This window comes from Colobus angolensis, unplaced genomic scaffold, assembly GCF_000951035.1.
Source record: "Colobus angolensis palliatus isolate OR3802 unplaced genomic scaffold, Cang.pa_1.0 Scaffold154, whole genome shotgun sequence".
Classification (NCBI taxonomy): Eukaryota; Metazoa; Chordata; class Mammalia; order Primates; family Cercopithecidae; genus Colobus; species Colobus angolensis.
This window is the reverse complement of record NW_012114644.1, coordinates 3,044,623-3,065,788: the sequence shown is the minus strand read 5'-3', so window position 1 is coordinate 3,065,788 and position 21,166 is coordinate 3,044,623. Positions and strand designations below refer to the sequence as shown.

The following is a 21,166-nucleotide window of genomic DNA, read 5'->3' as shown; positions in this document are numbered from 1 at the left end:
CTTTCTTTTTTTTTTTCTTTTTTTTTGAGATGGAGTCTCGCTCTGTCACCCAGGCTAAAGTGCAGTGGCGCAATCTCGGCTCACTGCAAGCTCCACCTCCCGGGTTCACGCCATTCTCCTGCCTCAGCCTCCCGAGTAGCTGGGACTACAGGCGCCCGCCACCGCGCCCGGCTAATTTTTTTGTATTTTTAGCAGAGACGGGGTTTCACCGTGTTAGCCAGGATGGTCTTGATCTCCTGACCTCGTGATCTGCCCGCCTCGGCCTCCCAAAGTGCTGGGATTACAGCCGTGAGCCACCGCGCCCAGCCATCTTTTACTTTCTTATAGCAGGGTCTTACTGAAGTGCTCAACCTACTTCTTGTTGAATACATTCTATTGTTGCCTTAGTTTGCCTTTTGGGTGTCCAAATTATTATTTTGATATATAATATTCCTTTGAACAGACATAAGTCAAATCAATAACAAAATCGCTAATCTTAATGATCTTATCATATACCTGAAAACACTGGATGTAAAATAGACCTAAGAGAGTAAATGATCAACATATACACCCACATTATCAACTGAATACAGTAGAATTTCACAAGTTCCCTTATGTTGACATCAAGCCAAAGGGGATATGTAGTTAATTTACCTAACTTAATCATGACTACCTTAGAAGGAGGTGAGAAATTTTGTTAGATGACTGAAGAAAGAGGATAGAAATATGAGCTGGTGGATAAGACAGGGTCCTGTAGATCACTGGAGGAGAGAGGAATAAATAACCGCAATTTGGAAAGCAAGAATTTTGGCTGGGATACTGAAGTTCATGTGATGAGAAAGAAGAGTTACTTAATTTTAAGAATGGAGTGAGACTGGGGCTAAAGCGATTTGTGAAAAAACTTAAGGGTCACTCTCTGCAAAGTCTGAAAATAATTGTATGATTTAACATGCTTTTGCTTTTTTACTCTCTTTTGCCAAGACCTTTCTTCATAAACTGAAAATAACTCATGAATGAATTATAACCAGTATCTTTTCATGTTTTAGAAGCTCCATGAATTTATAATGAATTCTATTCTTTGTATTCTCTGTTTGAGTGATGAAAGGGTCAGAAGCACAATTTATAGGTTAAATGATATTAGAGAACTATGTATTGTGTGACATATTTCATTAAAGAAGAGGCTATGAGCTGGGGCTTTAACAACCAGGAATTTCACACATCTGGTCAGCAATCTTGTTCATAATTACTTTTATAATTGCTAAGAATAAGAAAAAAGAATTGTGTGCATGCATTTTTTTTTTTAGGGTTTACAACTGTAGTTTCTATTCAGAGTAGATTTTAGTGTAGAGGGGATACTGTGCCTATATAACATGTAAATATAAAGTATAATAATTACTTTGATAATACTCATATAAAGTTAAAAAAGGTTTGTCCTTATAATTTCTCTGAAAATATATATTATACTAGCACTGTACAAAAATTAAAATTCTATCAAGAATTTATCTTTGTTAAGAGTAGAAAAGGTTGGTTACAAATTATCCCAGAAAATTAAAAAGCAGATTGAAACACTTGTTTCTCATTAAAACGTTAATACCATTTGAAAACTCTGCTTAAATTATCTCTGTTTCTAAAATTAAAGTATTTAAAAATAAAAAATATAATATGTAATATATAATTATAATATAATACCAGCCACATGTATATTAATATATCCAATGGATGATATTGACAGCCAACAGTAAATCAATTTAAAAAATTTTAGGCATCTTCCATTTACCCTTCTGCAGTCATGAAATTGGGAGCCTAATTTAATACACATAAAACTATGACAGAAATAAAGAACAAAGCAAAACAATGTATAATTAAGTGATGAATGGCATTGCTTTAAGTGCTGTTGGAATTTAGCAGAAGTAAATATTGCCTTTGAGAAAAATGGACATTTTCTAAATTTTGTAACACTCATTTTATTCATTTTAATCAATGGCCACAGGGAAGTTTCAGAGCCGAGGATGATAAACTATACTACTTGAAGGGCTGTTAGAAGACAAGAAGATTGGTTAATTATCCACATAATGATAGTTTAAAAAGCCAATAATTTATTTAGATATGTAATGACCTATTTGATGGTGAACATTTTTTTCTGCTCTTTGCTAAGCAAGATATGATACCTTAATTTCTTTGTAGTAATAAGTAACATTTAAAACATAATATTGACTGGCTTCCTTTTTTAGGTACAATTAAATATAAGTCCCCAAACCAGCAGGTAGCTTGAACCTTTAAATTTAAAATAGGCATAGAAATTTGGAGAAACAACAGGAACAATATAGTAAAATGGGAAGGATTTTTCCTTGCTAATGATTTTTGGAATCTTACATAATTAGTGGATGAAACAATTTCATTAATTTTGACACCTCTCTTTTGGCTGGATATCATTCTGTGACAGATAAATTGTTACCATTTTCATTCTTTAAATCTATTTCTATTTTTTACCACCTCTCAACACAATGCATATGTTGTGGCTGAAATACAAAAAGGAAAGGCTTGATGCTTATGTTCAGAAGGCCTGAGTTTAAGTCCTGGCTATATTGCATCCCTGCTGTGTGGTCTTAAACAAGTCACTTAATGTCTCTGAGTGAAACTTGATTACTCATCTGAAAAATGGATCAGTACTCATACTTTCCTTTCCCAGTGGTGAATCCATGCATGCTTATGGAAACTTAATTACCAAGTGCTTTGGATTCAGTTCTTTCTATATTCTCTTTCTTCCTTTCCTCCTTCTCTTCCTTTTTCTTTCCTTTTTTTCTTCATCTTCTTTCCAATATCTATCCATGTTAACGCAGGTATTTAAAATACAAATAAAGCTTAAATAATTATATTTAAATTGCTACATGTTGGATGTGATTTTAAAAATCTTTACCCTTGACCCAGGAGGTGGAGGTGGCAGTGAGCCGAGATTGTGCCATTGCACTCCAGCCTAGGTGACAAGAGTGAAACTCCGTCTCAAAAAGCAAGCAAACAAACAAACAAAACATTTTAACTACATTTTTTGCTTTTATGTAGATATTTAGAAGGTGACTATATACCTTCAGTGATTACCTTGGTAGAGGTTCAAATCAGTGTTATTTCTTTTTAATCGTTTTTTCTCTAACCTTGAATAAAAGCCATAGAGAATTACTTTGTAGAGAGCAACTGATTAACATAATAATATCACAGGCTAAAAATGTAATTACTGGATTATTTCAAATACATTTTCTGCTTCTAGAAAGTAGAGCTCACTTCCTTTTCTTGGATAAGATGTGGCATTAACAAGAAAGGCAGTAGGCTGACAGAAATCCATAGTTATGATTTTTGCTGTTCAGTACAAGGTCAATGGTTAATTAAGTCACCACCAGTGGAAATTTGATCACAGATGAGGTCTCCAACTTTGCCCATATTACTGGGCTCTCACTGGATGACTCAGCTAAGTCATTATATTGACTTTGCTTCCTCCAGACAGGTACATGACTCAAACTGGACTGACAGGGGACTTAAGTTATGCTGTAATATTACTTTCTAGACACTGATTATCCATTTCAGAAAGTACACATTCTTCTCAGAAATAGGATTTAATTTTAAACATACCGTTTGTTATGAAAATTAATCACCTAATGTCATAGATAGATTAGATTGGCAAGGGTCCTTTGGGTACCTTTATTCACTGATCTGTTAAATAATGACCTCATTCATTTCCATGAATATTGGAATCATTAAATATCTTTTATGTGCTCAGCATTGTGCTGGGCACTGGAGTTAGGTAGATAGAACATCCTGAGCCTTCTTTCTCTTGAGTCCTTCAAGCTCCTCAGATCACAGCTAGGTAAACCAAGGCCAAGAACATTTAACTAACTTGCTTAAAGTTCAATTGGCTAATATTAGCAGAACCAGGACTAGAACCCCAGACACTGAGCCACCTCCTTGTTAAGCACTTATTATAAGTAAGATGACTTTTAATTTTTCTTGTGAATTCATGTAAGTATGGTATACCATGCTTAGACACCTTATATTTGTATCAGCACTTAAATATATAAAATGCAAACAAGAGGTACCAGAGAAAACTCAGGTGGATTTAGATGCAGTCAGTGTACATAACATCCCAAGCCTTTTCCTGCGTTAGTGGAAAAATGGCTTTAAGTTTGTACTATTTTCTCAGTATCTTTATTCCATGAATCTGTCCATAAATAACTTTTTCTAGCTTTTCTCTGAGGTGTACTTTGTGCCACGCTTTCTGTGTCACAAACAAGTATGTGAGAAGAAAAACAAATGGTGCTTTTACTCAAATTAGGAATAAGGAATATTTGTTGTCCTCTGATAAAATCTAAATACATATTCATGACATCCTACAAATGTAGTGGAAATTCCATCTTTGCCTCTAGGCTGCTTTGAGCTAGGTCACACTAGGCAGATAAGGATATATGTTGGCTCTTACATGTCTATTGGGAGAAATCCATTTTTGAAAGTTGGGTTGGGAAACAGTTTCGGTGGTGGCTTATGTATATTTATAGTGCTTACATTTACTCTTTTGCTGTTCCCCTGTGTGAAGCATTGTATAGGTTCATTTTGACAGGATTGGATAAGGCACAATGTTTTAACCTCTTTTCTCTTGTAATTATATAAACATGTACACTGTACACGGTGACCTGGGAATGATGATCAGAACATCTGTTATAATAACTGAAACCGTGAATGAGAGTAGGTTTTTGAATTGTAAAGCAATAAAAGTCACTCTTCTGATCTGTGGTTTTATGCAAATGCAAATGGTTGAAAATGCTGCTGAAGCGTGTTATTCTTTAACTTACCACAGGTAGAAAGAGAGCTTGCTTTTTATTGTTCTCACCTGGGTGCTCCCAGCTAGGGAGTTATTTGTCTTTCTTGGAATCAATTAAGTTAACCTTTACAGCAATTTGTTTAGTAGTTTAAGCATTCTAGAAGCTACAGAAAAGTGTCCATTTAAAGTAGTTGATAATGTCAGGATAACCACATGCTAGCAAGACATATTTCACAGTAGTTCTTTGGTATGCAATCAGCGTCACCTACGTAGGCTCTTGGTAAATTTTGGCTTAAGGAGCCCAGAGCCTTTGGGTAAAAATTAATAAAATAAATGTTACTTTCATCATTCTTTTCCCAAAATGAATGATTAATTGAAGACTCTACCTAGGGGCAGGTCGTGAACTCACCTTGCAGGGGAACCTTTGCCCATTCTTCTGGTTCCATGCAAACCCTCTTCACCAAACCACGGTTACCTTTCTCAGGAGAATTATCATTGTCTTTCCCAGTACCAGCTTGGCTGCAAGCAGAGGACATTTTCAAAGATTATTTTGAAATTATTTAACACTTTAAAATTACTGGATAGTACTTGGTTATACAAATAATGTAGCAATTTTGTTTCAATAGAAAACTGAAGGGTAAAAAAAGAAGTGATTTGCCTAAGGCCACTCAGCAGAAAGGCTGAACTGGACTGTGAACCCAAGCCAACTGACTCCAAGAGCCCTTATCTTTAATCACTACACAACATTTCCTATTTTATTAGTCATATATTCTGAATATTTTTCCATGTCCATAAATATAAATTTAACCATGCATTTTAACGATTGTACAGTATTCCTCTGGTGGATTAAAATGCTATTGTAGAACCACCTCCCAGGTGATGGACATTTAGATTGTTTCAATTGTATTTCATAATTAAAAATAGTTCTTCTATGGATATATTTGAACACATGTAATTTCCAGTAAAATTTTTCTAATTCTTCAATAACTTTGTAATTTGCCTTTCTTACTAATAGGAATATACAAAATTGTTTGCTCAAAGATTATTCCTTGACTCTGCATATCATTATAATTATATTAATGCAAAAAACACTTATTTGAGTACCTACTGTGTTACACTCAGCTAAGAGTTGCACATTCAACAGACTAATAATTCTCACGAATTTTAGAACAAATGCTTTAAAATCTTTGCTTGATTATAGATACACAGTTCACTTCTCAGGGGATGTTTAGGAGTATTATCATTTTTAATGGCAGTCTCTCATGGCGAGTGTGAGAGTGTGTGTGTGTGTGTGTGTGTGTGTGTCACTCTCCACCCTGAACACGCAAAGCCCCATAGTCTACAGTTGGGTCATTTCATTTGATCTTGAGACATTTGCTTAAGCTATGTCTACACAAACTCAATGTAAACATTTTGGTCAGTGACCTACTGCTTTGTTTGACAGTGTCACACCACTGTATTTTTTTCTTGTCTACTTTCACTCTGGATTAACCAGCAGGTTTTTAAAGCTTTCTTCAGACTTTGCTTCTGTATGAGTCCTTGTGGGTATGCATCAGTTTGCATGCAAACTCGTATATATGTACATTATTTCTCCATTAGATCTCTACTGGATTAGCCACATTATCTGCAATTCGAATTTCCACAGTCAGTTTTTGAGTTAGATGTTTAGAAAAGAAAAGTTACTAAACTTTAATTCTTTATGTAGACATTTACATTTTCCCTGGACAATTTTCTACAGTATTTTCTTCCCACATCTACTTTGCGTTCTTTCAGTTTTTCAATGTCACAGGAAAAAAATACCTATTATTGTATGTTGAAACTAGTTGTGAAGAGTAAGAATTTTTAAGATAAATTCTAATTAGCATTAGCTATATAATCCTCTATTCCATAGAGTGTTCTAATTACAAAAATAACTCATGTCATTTTGTAATTAACAAAAGGCTTTAGCAAACACCTGAGGCTTTCTGGATTTCTGGAAGGAACACAATGTGATCCCCGTGATTCTCTCAGTTGCCTGCAAAAGGAAAATAATGGCCATTTGATCAATTTCTACAACATTTTAATATTATGTTGATATAAAAACATGGCTTTAAAACTTCATTTTGTTTTCATACATGAAACACTATCATATTTCTTCTCCATAATAGTGACATTCTCCAAACATTTATTAAAAACACACTACATGTGAGGCACCAAGTTAAGTCCAATAAGTCAAAGAAGAGTAAGCCATCAAAGAGTTTTCAGAGGAGCCATGTATGGTAATAGAAGGTTATACCTTTGGTGCTGTCAGAAGTAGTAGAAAAAAGGAATGAAAAATATGGTGTGAGAGGGAGCTCGATATCTATCTGAGGAATTGATAGATATTTGTGGAGAAGTAGGCTTCCTGAAGGAGATAATGAGGTGTTATTAATGTAATATGAAGGTTAATATTTTAGCAATCTCAAGATAATTTAGGTCCAATTAATCCTATAGTTTTAAAAAGGGGGAAACCAAAAGTAATTTTAAGAATTTCAAGAAACTTTCCCAGAAAATGTAGAAGTAAACAGTTGTTTTACTCTTCTCTGCTTCTTTATTTAAAACAAAATGAAGTAATAAACACACAAAAATATACATTTTCATATAATAGTAAATATTCCATCTAAGAGTATTAAAGTGTTGCTTAAAGAAACTGCAAAGTAAATAGGTAAGAAGAAATGAAGGACCTATCTTAAAGTTATAGTCCAAATAAAAGATATTGTTTTGTATATAATATCAAATTACATATGTAGATTGCTTTATGAATAATACCATTAATTTGCATTTTTATAAAATATTAACTTGCTAGCCATCTTAAATTACTATTTCTGGATTAAAACTCTAGAATGTTTAATACTTTCATTTTAACCTCACGATATCTAAATCATCTTTCTAAACTCAAAACATATTTGCATATATATTTTATTGATTGAATTTCATAATATTTTGACAGATGATTTTCTCACATCAATGTATTTTTTGCGAAAGAGAGTGTTAAGTGTTCCATATTTGCAAGAGACTGGCATTTGACGAGATCATCTGAAATTCAGAATCAGTATTCCTCCACAATTTACTGTGCAGTTCTTAAGCAGTTTTAGAATCATTAAAGTGTTATAAATCTCTGATATTCAGATCATCTCACCTGATCCCTTCATTTTGCAGAAGAGATAATGGAGATCTGGGGAGGCTTGCTCATCCAGTCACTTTTTGCCTTTTCTTTTCATTTGGTTGACCTATTTTCTTTTAAATAAGTATGATTAAGCACATGCTTTTTACCTTCAAATAGTTAATATTATTTATACTGTTTATATGATGATTATATGAGTGCCTTTCCTGTTATCTCAGTTTGATCAGTTCTATTTATATCTTGATACTATTCAAGCGTCTGCCTTCCCAATCAGTATGCATTACTTCTAGGTCGTAAATTGCTAACATTTAAGTAGCCATTTCCCAATTTTCTTCTCAGTGTGTAGTGCCTCTACTTTAAAATTAGTATTATTTGCATGTGTATTTTGAGGTCTTCCCTTGGATTTTAGTGTTCCATTTATAGAAAGAAACATCAACACCTATTTTCCATCCACTACTGAAAAATATGTTGGAAAGTGTAGAAACTTTGTCAACTTAAAAGCTTATTTATTTTTAAAATAAGAAAACACATTTGCATACCAGAGAACAACCAATCTTCGTCTAATGGGGCTGCCACACTATTTTCTGCCACTTGATTTCAGTTTATATACTGACTTCTAACTCATATTCTTTATTCTGGACTGTATCAGCAACTTCTTTTTTTCAAATGCCCAGGACAAGCCTGAGCTGAATTGAATATGATAGATGTAGGGAGATGTATGCAAGTGGACCTTTAATGTCTTCTCTAGTTGAAGAACTTCAAAGAGTGCTAGAACTTTGAAAATTCCAGGCCATTCTGCAGACAAAATTTTCATTGGTTACATATTTGTATAGTTTTTATTTCACCTGAAATATTGACAAAGTGCTAATTTGTATGCTTTGATGAGATAACTTAGCAACAATGAAGAACGTTATTGCCACTAGAAATAAGGCTGAAAATACTGGAGTCAGTCTTTTTATTAAATTAAAAATATCTGTTGTTTCATGGCTCAAATGACTCAAAAGCAAGTAGGAAGGATGGGAGATATTTTTCAGCATGAAGTGGAGACCAGACACTCCTCCTCCCCTGGAAAATTAGTACATTACACTATATACTTTCTGCATAATCACCTTTTGGAAAGCTGTTACCTACTTATTTATTTTTCCATGGTGTGTCCATGGGTCACATGTATATGTGTTTTGTTTTTGGTTTTGCTTTTTAACCAGCATACATTTAGGCACTCACCAACTTCACACAAAATTAATTTCAAATTGTTATAGTCATAGTTTATATGGACATAAAACTCTTAGAATTTCTTCAAAGAAACTGAAAATATTTACCACTTAGAAAGAGAAAAGTTATTGAGAAAATAGCCAGAAGTTGAGGATAAAGAGTGGCAATATTACTCAGCAAGAAGCAATACAGAATAGCAATTAAAAGACTGGGCCTGGACTGAGGTCCCCCGTGTCCTAATCCAGCATTCCTCACTTGCCAACTGTGCAACTGACCTTAGGAAGATACTGAAGGATGCTAGACCTCTTTCATGGTCTTGCTAAAGCAGAATACAGTAAGTTCAGTGAAGCAGGTTCTATGGACTAAGAATTAATCTACCTTGCAGGACTGAAGCATAAAGAAGGAAAACAAATCTTAGACTCAGTAATTTGGACAACTTAAATATCATTATTATATTCAGACATAAAATATAAATTTTATTTAATGGGAAATAGATTAGAGATAGAAAACATGAGTCAAATAAACTTCTTGATGACTTTTTATTAATGTTTGTAAAATACTTTACACAGTGCCTGATATAGTGTATGATCTCAATAAATGTTGACTGTTAGGAACTTTCATTCTTCAATGAGATTGAGCTTAGGTTTAAACATGTTTCATATTTATTTAAATTTCTTTAACTTCAAATTGCAGGAGTTTGCGTTATCATGTTTGAAAGGGGTCTGGAACTGTGAGCACATAAAGCAGAGACACAATTAGTTCAGTGCAGTTAGGAGCAGTAAGGAATGTTTTCCCAGAAAAGGTGACTATTTCAAAAGCTCACAATGAGAGATAAATTTACAGATGTATGTTTTAATGTGTGTGTGTGTCTGTGTGTGTGTAGGTAGGTAGGTCAGGAAGAAGAAGTTGGGCTCCTGGGCAGATGAGCCCTGTTTGGAAAGCAATGGAGGCGTTTGATTTTGGTTCATTCAGGTAAAGGTAAGTGGTTTAATATGGCTGTATGACTGGGGAAGTGGGAGTGGTAAGAGGTTGGAAAGGAAGGTAGAAGACAAATTATGAAAAACTTTGTAAATAGCATTAAGCTTAAGGATTAGTCATTGAAAGATATTAGGAAGCTGAATGATAAGATCAATGTCTCATGTTATAAAAATGACTTTGATTGTAGTAGACACACTACTGAAAAAAGCTAGAGTAGGGGCAAGTATCCGTGAAAAATCCACTGGAGATGCATTGTTGTGGTGTGGAAGACATAGCACATCTGGACTTAGTCAAGCATATGAAAAGGTTTACAGTTACATTCCTGTGGAAATGATGGGAATTTATGAACTGTTAGCTAGAATAATTAAGAAGACCATTACCTAGTTTAACAATAGGGACAGACTCCAGTGGGATATCTATGAGGTTATGGTCTAAAGCTTTGCTTTGTCTTTAACTCTTTTTGGCTTATCATTTTTATCACTGACTTAGATATAAAAGCAATACTGAATATGACCTAAAGGCAGAAGGTAAAGAAGCACATTTCACATACCTTTGTAATATTAGTAAATTGCCTTGATACATTAGATGTTGAATAAGTTAATGATAACAGTTGATGGTAGAATTAGACTCCAAGTGGTTTTAATTAGAAAATTAACTGTAAGTAGATGATACGAATCAGGGATACTTGTAAAAAATTTTTTTTAAAAAGTACATCATAAACATAAACTTTTTAAACAATAAGTTTAAGATGAATGAGCAGTGTGATACTATACTGTTAAAAAAATCCACTATTCATTTTATCTGTAATACATTAGCTTATGGAGCTGGCCACTCTCTCATAATTTGCTTTGCTTGGATACACTTGGAGTATATCATTGAGCTGTGGGTACACAGGGCTGTGTTCAGATAAAAAAAAAAAAAAAAAAAACTAGAAAAATGAAAGGATCAGATTAGTCATGTGACAAACAGTTAAACAATTTCAAAGTGTTAGGCTAGATGTAAGAAATGCAGTAGGAAGATGAAATCTGTTTCTGGAAGATAATCATGTGAAAGTTGGGCTTAAATGTATCCCAATAAAAAGATATGATTAAAAACTTTAGAAAAATAGATGATGGATGAAAATATGGGAAACCTTTGTACTGGAGCTCTCCAGAGAGGTGAGGGACTGCTTCAGATGATAAGTTTGTCATTCCTGGAGGCCAATGTGTAGTAATAAAGACAATCTATGTATCTGAATGATGGATAGACCAGATGATTTATTGATTGTATGATTCTTAGACTCCATCTTTTACATTCAGGATAATAGTGCAATTTTAGTGCATAGTACATGTAAATATTTGCGGGTTAATGTAATGGTCATTTTGAGAGGTCTGTTAGAAACATGCATTAAGAACAAAATGAGTATCAGGGTTTTATTTCTTCTTGTCCATTTTCTTTTACTCCCAAATTTTTATTTTGAATTTTTAAACATACAGAAAAGTTCAAATAATAGTATAATAAACACTCATAAGCACTTTGATAAAACAATTGCTAATGTTTTTCCAGTTTTGTGTTTATGACACTTCTTTCATAACTAAAGACTTTATCTCCTAAGAGTCACAATATTTTCTTATATAACCACTTATATTATTACTTTTCCTAAGGAGAAAAAAATAATTCCCTAATGTCATTTAATATCCAGGGGATGTCATTTAATAGCCAAAGGCCAATATAACATTGTCCTTTGGCATTATATTGTATAAAAATTAAAGAAACTTGATGATTTAGTCCTTTAGATAATGAGTTGTACAAAATTAAAATGGAGAGGACACCTTTTGCAATTGTTTACACAGAAAATAAGATTAGTATAACATTTGATTGAGAAAATCAACATATCTTTTGGGAGGACAACAGATGGTGTGCCATTTAGAACATCAATTTCTTTATTAAATTAAAGTCTATAAAACACAGATTGTACTCACTTTAAAGTAAGACTTATTTGAAAAGTCTCAGAGGTTAGATGTGATGTTGGTTGGTACATCTGTCATGGGTTTATGAGTCATACACTCCTCAGTAGTAGTTAAAATTGATTTAAAAGAGAAAGGCATTGACTAGGCTTTAGCAGTTGACTAATAAATCTTTTATTTCAAGTCTTGAGTAGTGATGTTCTTTTGTGAGTCAGAGACTGTGATGCGAAGTTTCAGCACTGAGTGTTCTGTGTAAACTAGGGATCCCTTGACATTTGGTTTCCTATATCTACAAAACAAAAGAGAGCAATTACGCCCATGGAAAAGAAAGGTGTTCTCCTCTCCTTTATTTTTTTATTTTTTCTTTTAACAAGACTTTTATAGTGTTGGAACTGTTAGCTTTTAATATAACCTTGAAAAAGAAATAAAACAATGATAAAGCTGTAAGAATGATTATCTTAGATGATTTTTGGAACCTAAAAAGTTCAAGGTAACTATGAGAAAGCAGTACATTTTGCTTGTGTTGTATAGAGTATAAGGAATTAGATGACAGCTATATAGGAGTCTCTAGATTCTTGAAAATGTGAAACTGGGTGAATTTTGGTGTAAGTCTAGAGAGAGCACATAATTATTGATTACTGAGATGCTTCTTTAAGATCATATAGGTCTTAAGTGTCCTTTGTTATTCTGAGATGTATTTTATCCATCAAACATGATTTATGAACTCTTAGGAGAGCAATTCTCTCTTCATGGATCACATGCTTATGAAATGCTACATATACAATCCTGACACTTCATAATAAAAGGAATAATTCTAGGAACAAACAGTTTTATAGAAGATTCCCAGTGCAAAATGGATATTATTTTTTCAAGTCATAGGGAAAGAAAAATGTCTTGTTTAAAATCATGCAAACAGTTATCCTTTTGCAGGTTCATGAACAGGTAGAAAAAATGATTTGCCATTCAATTTTGTAATAGCAATTTTAAAATCAAAGGCATTCTTTTAAAATTATAAAAAATAGCTGATTTCTTCCTCGGAGAATCAAATATATAGAGCCTTATATTTCATTTTATAAAGAAAATACATAAAATATATATGCCCTTGATTTCCTGCCCATCTCCACATCTGCAGATTACAGATAATTGCTTCTTGCTGAAGTGAATAAGGTGTCCTCCTCCCCTGGGCTTAGCCTGTTTGCCACGCTTTGGATTTGATCCTCTCTTGCTCCTGAGACACCTGATTCCATCACTAATGCCTTCTCTTTTCTACCTTTTAGCTTTCTCTTCCTATTGGTTCTTTCCCTCTGCATATAAATATGTTAAGTCTTTCTCATTATAAATGAAGCAAAGGCACAAACACCCTGAAATTTTGTTTTCTCCTTTTACTGTCCTGTTTTTCTGCTACTCTTTACTATTTCTAGCTTCATTTTGAATAATATTTTATTCATTTTTTAAATAACAAGATTGACATATGTCCATTGTTAGCTGTTTAAATTATACAAATAAGCAAAAAATCAGAAAATCAAAATTAATCAAATGCCTATCATCTAAAATGAATCAAGGTTAATACATTGTTATGCATAAGGGCATATTATAACTACTTGTAAAGCATTTTGTCATCAAATACCTTCTATAGAATAATTTACACATAACTAAATATATAGTATTTTATTATATCTACCATAGCTTCTGTAAAAAGTCTTTTACCATTGTATACTTAGGAAATTTCAAATTATTGTGTTCTTATAAATAAAGAAGTGAACATCCTTGCAGCTAAATCAGTGACATTTTCCTTAAGGTTATATCCTATAAGTAGAATTACTGCATTCAAGTACGTGATATTTTTAAAGCTTCATAGATTTGAAAAAGGATTTTAATAAAGTTTGTGTCGATTTATTTTTCTGTTCAACTGCGCTTTTTCTTACACTTCATTTGATTCATAAAGATTCTATCTCCTTGTTTTAATTAACCTTTCCCTTTTCCTATTTTTGAGCATTTTCTTACATTTAGTGGTTATTTGCATTTGTTATCTATGAATATTATCTACTTATGCTCTTTGTCAATTTTTCTACTGGAGTTATGTTTTTAGTAGCTAGTTCTTTTATTTATTGAATATATTAATGTATTATATTTAATTAATATACTTTCATATGTTTTCATATTTGTCTTTCTTTAGTTACGTTTGATGCATAGTTGTTTTTCAGATATTGAAGCTACATTTAGTAATATTTTTACTGCTTGTGTTATCAAACTTAGAATGGCCTTAGCACTTTTACACAATTGTTTTTTAAAGTAAAATTTTATTAAAGAATGATCTGTGTAAAGCGCACCCATGATACGAGTAAAGTTCTAGTAATATGTATCCAAGCACTCAGATTAAAAAACAGATCATCACCAGCATCTCAAAAGCACATCATGCTCTGTTCTTACCACTATTCCCACCACTATCATTTTCTGAACTTTTTGAAAAATGAAATCATACAGCAGTATTCTTTTGTGTCTGGCTTCTTTCACTGAATCATTTTTTTGTGAGATTCATCTCATATTGTTGCACGTAGTTCTTTATTGATGCAGGTCTTTCATGCTGTTATGAATATCCTTGCAGATGTGTTTTGATGAACATATGTACGGATTTCTGTTTATCAGCTATCCCAGAGTGAAATTTCTGTCACAGAGTTTGTGTATTTTCAGTGGTAGAAGATTCAGACACTCAACTTTCAATGTAGATTGAGCCAATTTGTCTTTTTCATTTTAGCCATGCTGGTGTATATACAATTGTTTTGAGTTGTGGTCTAAGTTTTCATTCTCCAGAATACCATGAAATTGATCACTTTTTTTTATATGTACATTGTCCATTTCAATTTATGTTTTGGGGAATGCTTGTTCAAATTTTCTACTCATATTTCTATTGGTTTGACTGCCATTTTGTTTTTTTGTAGATTTTTAAGAGAGGAGTCTTTCTCACTCTCTCTGTCTCTCTCTCTCTCTCACACACACATAAGTGAATCTATCCACTAAATGTGTGTATATATGTGTGAATCCACTAATTCTACTTAAAGGATATAAAGAACATATCATATATTTATATATATATGTGTGTGTGTGTGTGTGTGTTCTCATTTGTTTATGGCACACATACACACATATGTGTGTGTCTGTGTTGAGTGTGTATGTTGAGTGTGTCTTTGATGAGGAAGTTCTTAATTTTAAGAGTGTCTAATATGTCACATTTTTACCTTTATGAGCATCACTTTTTGTTTTCTTTTAGAAAATCTTTTCTTAGCTAAGCTTTTTGTAACAACTTTATTATTTTAATGTCACATTTCAATGTATGATTGAAATAACTTTTATATAATTATCTACTTGATCCAGAAGTATTTATTGAAAATACAATCTCTTTTTATTAGAACTGCAGCATTATCACTTTAATATTGTTTTCTATATAGATGGAAAACTGTTTATGGATGCTGTGTTTTATTCTACTTATCTATTTTTCTCTATTAATTTTTATCAGATACTATTTTGTTGTTTAGTCTTTGTGCTAGAATTCAAAATGCATTCTTGAATTACTATGTTCAAACAGTTATTATATTACCGTTCTCTAAATACTGCTAAAACATTAAAATACTGTAATTCTATTAAAATACTGCGCATTTTTTGCTTTTTTAAAATTATACTTGCCATGCACTTTAATTCTAAATATAAACTTCATTAGTCATTCCTATTCTTTCTTTTTGTAGTCCAAATTTATTAATATTCACCCATGTGTTTGTATTTTCTCTTATACTTCACAGTTTAAGCAATGTACTGGCTTCCTCTGTGATCAATAATCTGCCTATAGAACTTGGTTTAGTTAGTATTTGTTTTAGTGGAGGCTTCTTGGTGATAACTTCTTTCAATTTTGGTATTTTCATTGTTATAGTCAAACATATTTGGCAAAACAAATTTGTATCTCTATATGTTATGAAATGAAAATAAATATTAAAGAAAAGTGGATATTGTAGACATTTTATCTTTTTCCTGACTTTAATGGAACTCCCTTCTCTTATATATAATGTTTGCTGTTCATTTGTGATTTTTATCTTAATAAAGTCTCATTATTTTGTTTTCTAAAAAATTATTTTTAAATAAAAATAATTATCAATTGCATTTATACTATATAGTATGGTGATTATACTAAGTTGGATGATAGTAAGACTTTCCAAAGTTTTAAATAGAATTTAAAAAGTTCTTTCTCCTTAACAGTTTGTAACACCAATCCAACTTATTTGGAAATCAATTCTCTACTAGATTTTTTTCACCTCCTTCCACATATCAGGGGTAATACGCTATTCAGGATTTCTCTCTTTTCTTGAGTTAACATTGTTGGGTGGTTATATTTTGTCTTAAAAGGTTGCATTATCTGGATGTTTTTGTTTATTATATACAAAATTTTAAACTTTGGCTTTGGATTAATAAAATTTAATTATTTTTTAATCCCATTCAGGATTTCTCTCTTTTCTTGAGTTAACATTGTTCGGTCGTTATATTTTGTCTTAAAAGGTTGCATTATCTGGATGTTTTTGTTTATTATATACAAAATTTTAAACTTTGGGTTCGGATTAATAAAATTTAATTGTTTTTTAATTTAAGGTAGAACATAGGTTACCCTAAGGAAATAAAAAAATTTCTTTAAACATTCAAACCGGTGATAAATATGTAAATTTAAAGTGGAATTTGGGGCCGGGCACGGTGGCTCACACCTGTAATCCCAGCACTTTGGGAGGCTGAGGTGAGTGGATCACTTGAGGTCAGGAGTTCGAGACTAGCCTGACCAGTATGGTGAAACACCATCCCTACTAAAAACACAAAAATTAGCTGGGCATGGTGGCAGGTGCCTATAATCCCAGCTACTTGGGAGGTCGAGGCTGGAGAATTGCTTGAACCCAGGAGGTGGAGGTTACAGTGAGCCTAGATTGTGCTGCTGCACTCCAGCCTGGGTGACAGAGCGAGACTCCATCTCATCAAAAAAAAAAAAAAAAGTGGTATTTGTATTATTTATTTTAAAGATTGATAATAAGAACGTTTAATTCACTATCAGCAAATGTTGATTCAATATTATAATTGAGTAAAATATTAATCCAATATTATAAAATACATCTTTATTGCATACTGTTATCACATAGAAACTACCATTTTGAACTGAAAAAAAAGAAGATTCAGTTTTTATTTTATTGGCCAATAAGAAACCACTTAAGGCTTGCATTTCTATAATTGCCTCTCTATTCCTACTTAACTTTACAAGTACCTTTCAATTAGTCAATTATTTTTATTTCATATGTAAGATCTTACATTTTTAGTTATATCTTATTAAGTCATCTTACCTCACATTTTAGGAAGTTTTGTGTATTTTACCTGACTGAAATTTTGCAGGAAACTACTAGTTTGTAGTGGAACTGGCAAGGGTTTTGAAGTCAGGCATGAGTAGATTCTACTGGTGGCTCTATCACTTGATAGCTATGTGATCTTTGACCAAAGGGGTAATTCCTGTAAAATAATGCTATTTTGGATGGCTTTGAAGGTTCGTTGTGACCTCAAACACTTGTTGAGCGCTTACTCTGTGACAGCCACTCTGTTTTGTATGTGCTAACATTTATTCTTTATTACAATTCTATGCAGTAGCCTCCTTGTCATTCTTTTTTAAGAGATGAGGCAGCTCAGACTGAGGTTTTAAGCAACTGCCCAAAATTATACAGAAGGCATTGGCAAAGCCAGAATGTAACCCCAGTCTAGCTCCAAATAAATGTTATATATAAAAGTAAAGAGTAAAGAAGAATACCACTGTTCTTCTCCACATACACAGAAGGAATCTAGGTTGATTCTTTATACTCATTAGACACATATAATTATTATCCTTTTGCTTAACATAAGTCACTAAAGACTTCAGATATATTGAGTGCTATTTCACAAGCACTCAATGATTGTTTCAGTAACTACATCATCAAATTGGTTAAAATCCAGAATAAGAGAAACATTTCAAATGAATATGGTATCAAATAATAATTTTTTCTCTTCTTCCTGAATATAAATTTGCCTCACCCTTCTAGTCTATTCTGAGTCCTAACTCCTCATAGTTTGAGGGATTGTTACAACATTACAACTTCTTACTAATTTATAATAGGTAGTTTGCTAATAGTATAGTCACCTGACACTCATCTGTCAAAATATCTTTGATGAGGCATGAATTGCTAGATGTGGAATAAATAGGCTTATTCAAGAAAGTCTCATTTATGAATGACTGTACTGAGTACATGGTGTGAAATTTGAAAGGAATAAAGATAAATGTTCTGCATTCTTAAAGTACTAGTTTCCTAAGGACAGAGGTTGGAGGGGTTAGGAATCAGGTGCTCCACCTTTTATTTCATTCTCCAAACCAACAGTGATTCTTATGGAGACAAAAGCCTCAGTTTGGTCACTACCAGCTAATGAGAGAGCAGTGATATTAGAGAGAAGGAAGCCTGTGACAAGAGTGAGGTAACTGGAATGAGACACAGCTGGTGGAATTTCACAAATTGAAGGGACATATTTTAAAATTATACTCTATATTTTATGGCCAAAATTATATACTACAGTTTTATTCATTGATTAAAGGAGTTGCGTTGTTTTGGAGAGGTATCCTTCATAAATGTCAAGTGTCTTCTTAAAAGGGACCTAGAATAAAACAACTAGCAAAATGCTAACTCTCTTTTCTCACAAGAAAGATGCTGAAATTTGCAATTTATTTGGGCTTTTAACACAATAAATGCCATAAAAATTGTGCCACTGGACACAGCGGCTCACTCCTGTAAATCCCAACAATTTGGGAGGCCAAGGCAGGCAGACCGCTTGAGCCCGGGAGTCTGAGACTAGCCTGCGCAACGTAGTGAAATCCTCACTATGGATACAAAAAATAAAAAAATTAGCTGGACATGATGGCACATGCCTGTAGTCTTGACTACTTGGGAGGCTGAGGTGAGAGGATCACTGGAACCCAAGGAGGTCAAGGCTGCAGTGGGCTGTGAATGCGCCTCTGCACTCCAGCCTGGGCAACTGAGAGACTCTGTCTCAAAAAAGAAAAAAAAAACAAGTTGTGCAAAAGAATTTTGATTTCTGAATGGAGACAACATTTAACACGTTTTTTTTCTATGCTTAATTTTATAGTATATATCAATGAAGAGGACTGATTATTCCAGGACTGTTTACAAATTTGAGGGGGGATAAATTTCAGTACTTAAGTCAAGACCTCTCTATACCTAGGCCCTAAAATAAGTAATAACTAAAGAAAAAAAGTCAAAATCATGTTAAATTTTGGCAGCAATACTAAGGCAATTTTACCAATATGGCTGTGGCTGAAAGAGAATATCCCAAAGTTCATAAAGTAAGCACAAACTCCATGTACTTAAGTCTCTCTCTCTCTCTCTGTCTCTCTTTCTTTCTCTGTCTCTCTCTCTCTCTTTGTCTCTCATACACACACACACTTACACACACACAAATGCACATGCACATATATAAAAGTACAGAAAACTTCTGATATTTTCTTTATCTTATAAAAATTGTGTTTATTCTTGTAAAATGATGATTATTCTCTTTCTTTTTGCCAGGTGGTATTTTTGAATATGTGGAATCTGGCCCAATGGGAGCTGAGGAACTTGCATTCAGATTTGCTGTGAATACAATTAACAGAAACAGAACATTGCTACCCAATACTACCCTTACCTATGATACCCAGAAGATAAACCTTTATGATAGTTTTGAAGCATCCAAGAAAGGTAATTGATAGATTATTAACACCTTTGTTTTCTGGAATTCAAATTTCTAGGTATTCTTAAGATATTTTTTATTTTCAACATATAGTTAATAAGCTGTTAGGAATATTTGTATGCAAAGATTTATTTTCAAAATTCACATAAATTTTATCAGAGAAGATAAAGTGGTATAATTACCTATTGCAAAAAATGTGCTTATAGCATGAAATACAATTACATCTGTTAGTGAAATTTTTTTTTCTATTGATCCTTCTGTCTCATTGAAGCATTCCTATTTTTAAGAACCCACAAAAATAAAATTTATATCAGTGGATTTTACCAATTTTACAATCCAGTCTTACGTCTTTATTTGCATTATCTGTCAATCCCATTATATTATTGCTGTGGTCTCAACTCATTGGCTACCTTGAAAGCTATGTGGTTCTAAGTGACTTCAAAATGTCAGCATATATTGAAACTTAATTGGAAAATCTTAAGCAACCATTAGTTTGTGCGTATTCCATGCTCATATTTTATTCATCTAATATTTCTTTTTGTAACTGAAAATAAATGGCTGATGATGTAAAAACTGAATTATATAAGGACATAATTAGAATACTTTATGAATTTTATTTCTGTATTATAACTGTTTTAAATGTCAAAAATGTAGAAAGAAATTTAAAAAGAAAAATAATTTGGTGGAATAAAAATTTAATATTTATATATGAAGGAAGGCAATAGAGAAAACTATTATTAAAGCATTTATTTTAAACAGCTGTCAGCAGTAAATGTGTTTGAGTGGTGTTTCTATAGTCTTATGGGGTTATTCTTTTTTTTTTTTTTTTTTTTTTTTTTGAGACAGTGTGTCGCTCTGTCTCCCAGGCTGGAGGGTGGTGGTACTATTGTAGCTCACTGCAGCCTTAACCTCCTGGGCTCAAGCTGTCCTCCCACTTCAGCCTCCTGAGTAGCTGGAACTACAAGTGTGCACCACTGTGCCTGACTAATTTTTTTTAATTTTCATTTTTGTAGAGATGGGGTCTTGCTATGTTGCCCAGTATAATCTCAAACTCCCCTGGGCTCAAGCCACCCTCCTGCCTCCCAAAGTGTTGGGATTATAGGCATGAGCCACCATGCTTGGCCACTGAGAGGTTTTTGAAAATGCAGATTCTTGACTGGGTTTGGTGGCTCTCATGCCTGTAATCCCAGCACTTTGGGAGGCTGGGGTGGGCAGATCACCTGAGGTCAGGAGTTTGAGACCAGCCTCGTTGACATCTCTACTAAAAATACAAAAATTAGCCAGGTATGGTGGCACATGCCTGTAATCCCAGCTACCTGGAAGGCT

The 21,166-nt window shown here is 33.0% G+C and overlaps 1 protein-coding gene across 2 annotated transcripts in view; it reads left to right on the top strand.

Moving 5' to 3' along the window:
* GRIK2 (glutamate receptor, ionotropic, kainate 2) overlaps nucleotides 1-21,166 on the top strand; it is a 747,094-nt gene that overhangs the window by 219,304 nt on the left and 506,624 nt on the right. Inside the window, exons 1-2 of one of the 2 annotated variants that reach the window (XM_011936508.1) lie at nucleotides 17,802-17,914; nucleotides 19,681-19,848. In XM_011936508.1, coding sequence (XP_011791898.1) covers nucleotides 19,713-19,848 — 136 coding nt within the window. In that variant the 5' untranslated portion in view covers nucleotides 17,802-17,914; nucleotides 19,681-19,712. Of the gene's footprint in view, nucleotides 1-17,801; nucleotides 17,915-19,680; nucleotides 19,849-21,166 lie in introns of those variants that run through there. The other variant, XM_011936507.1, reaches the window with a different exon arrangement.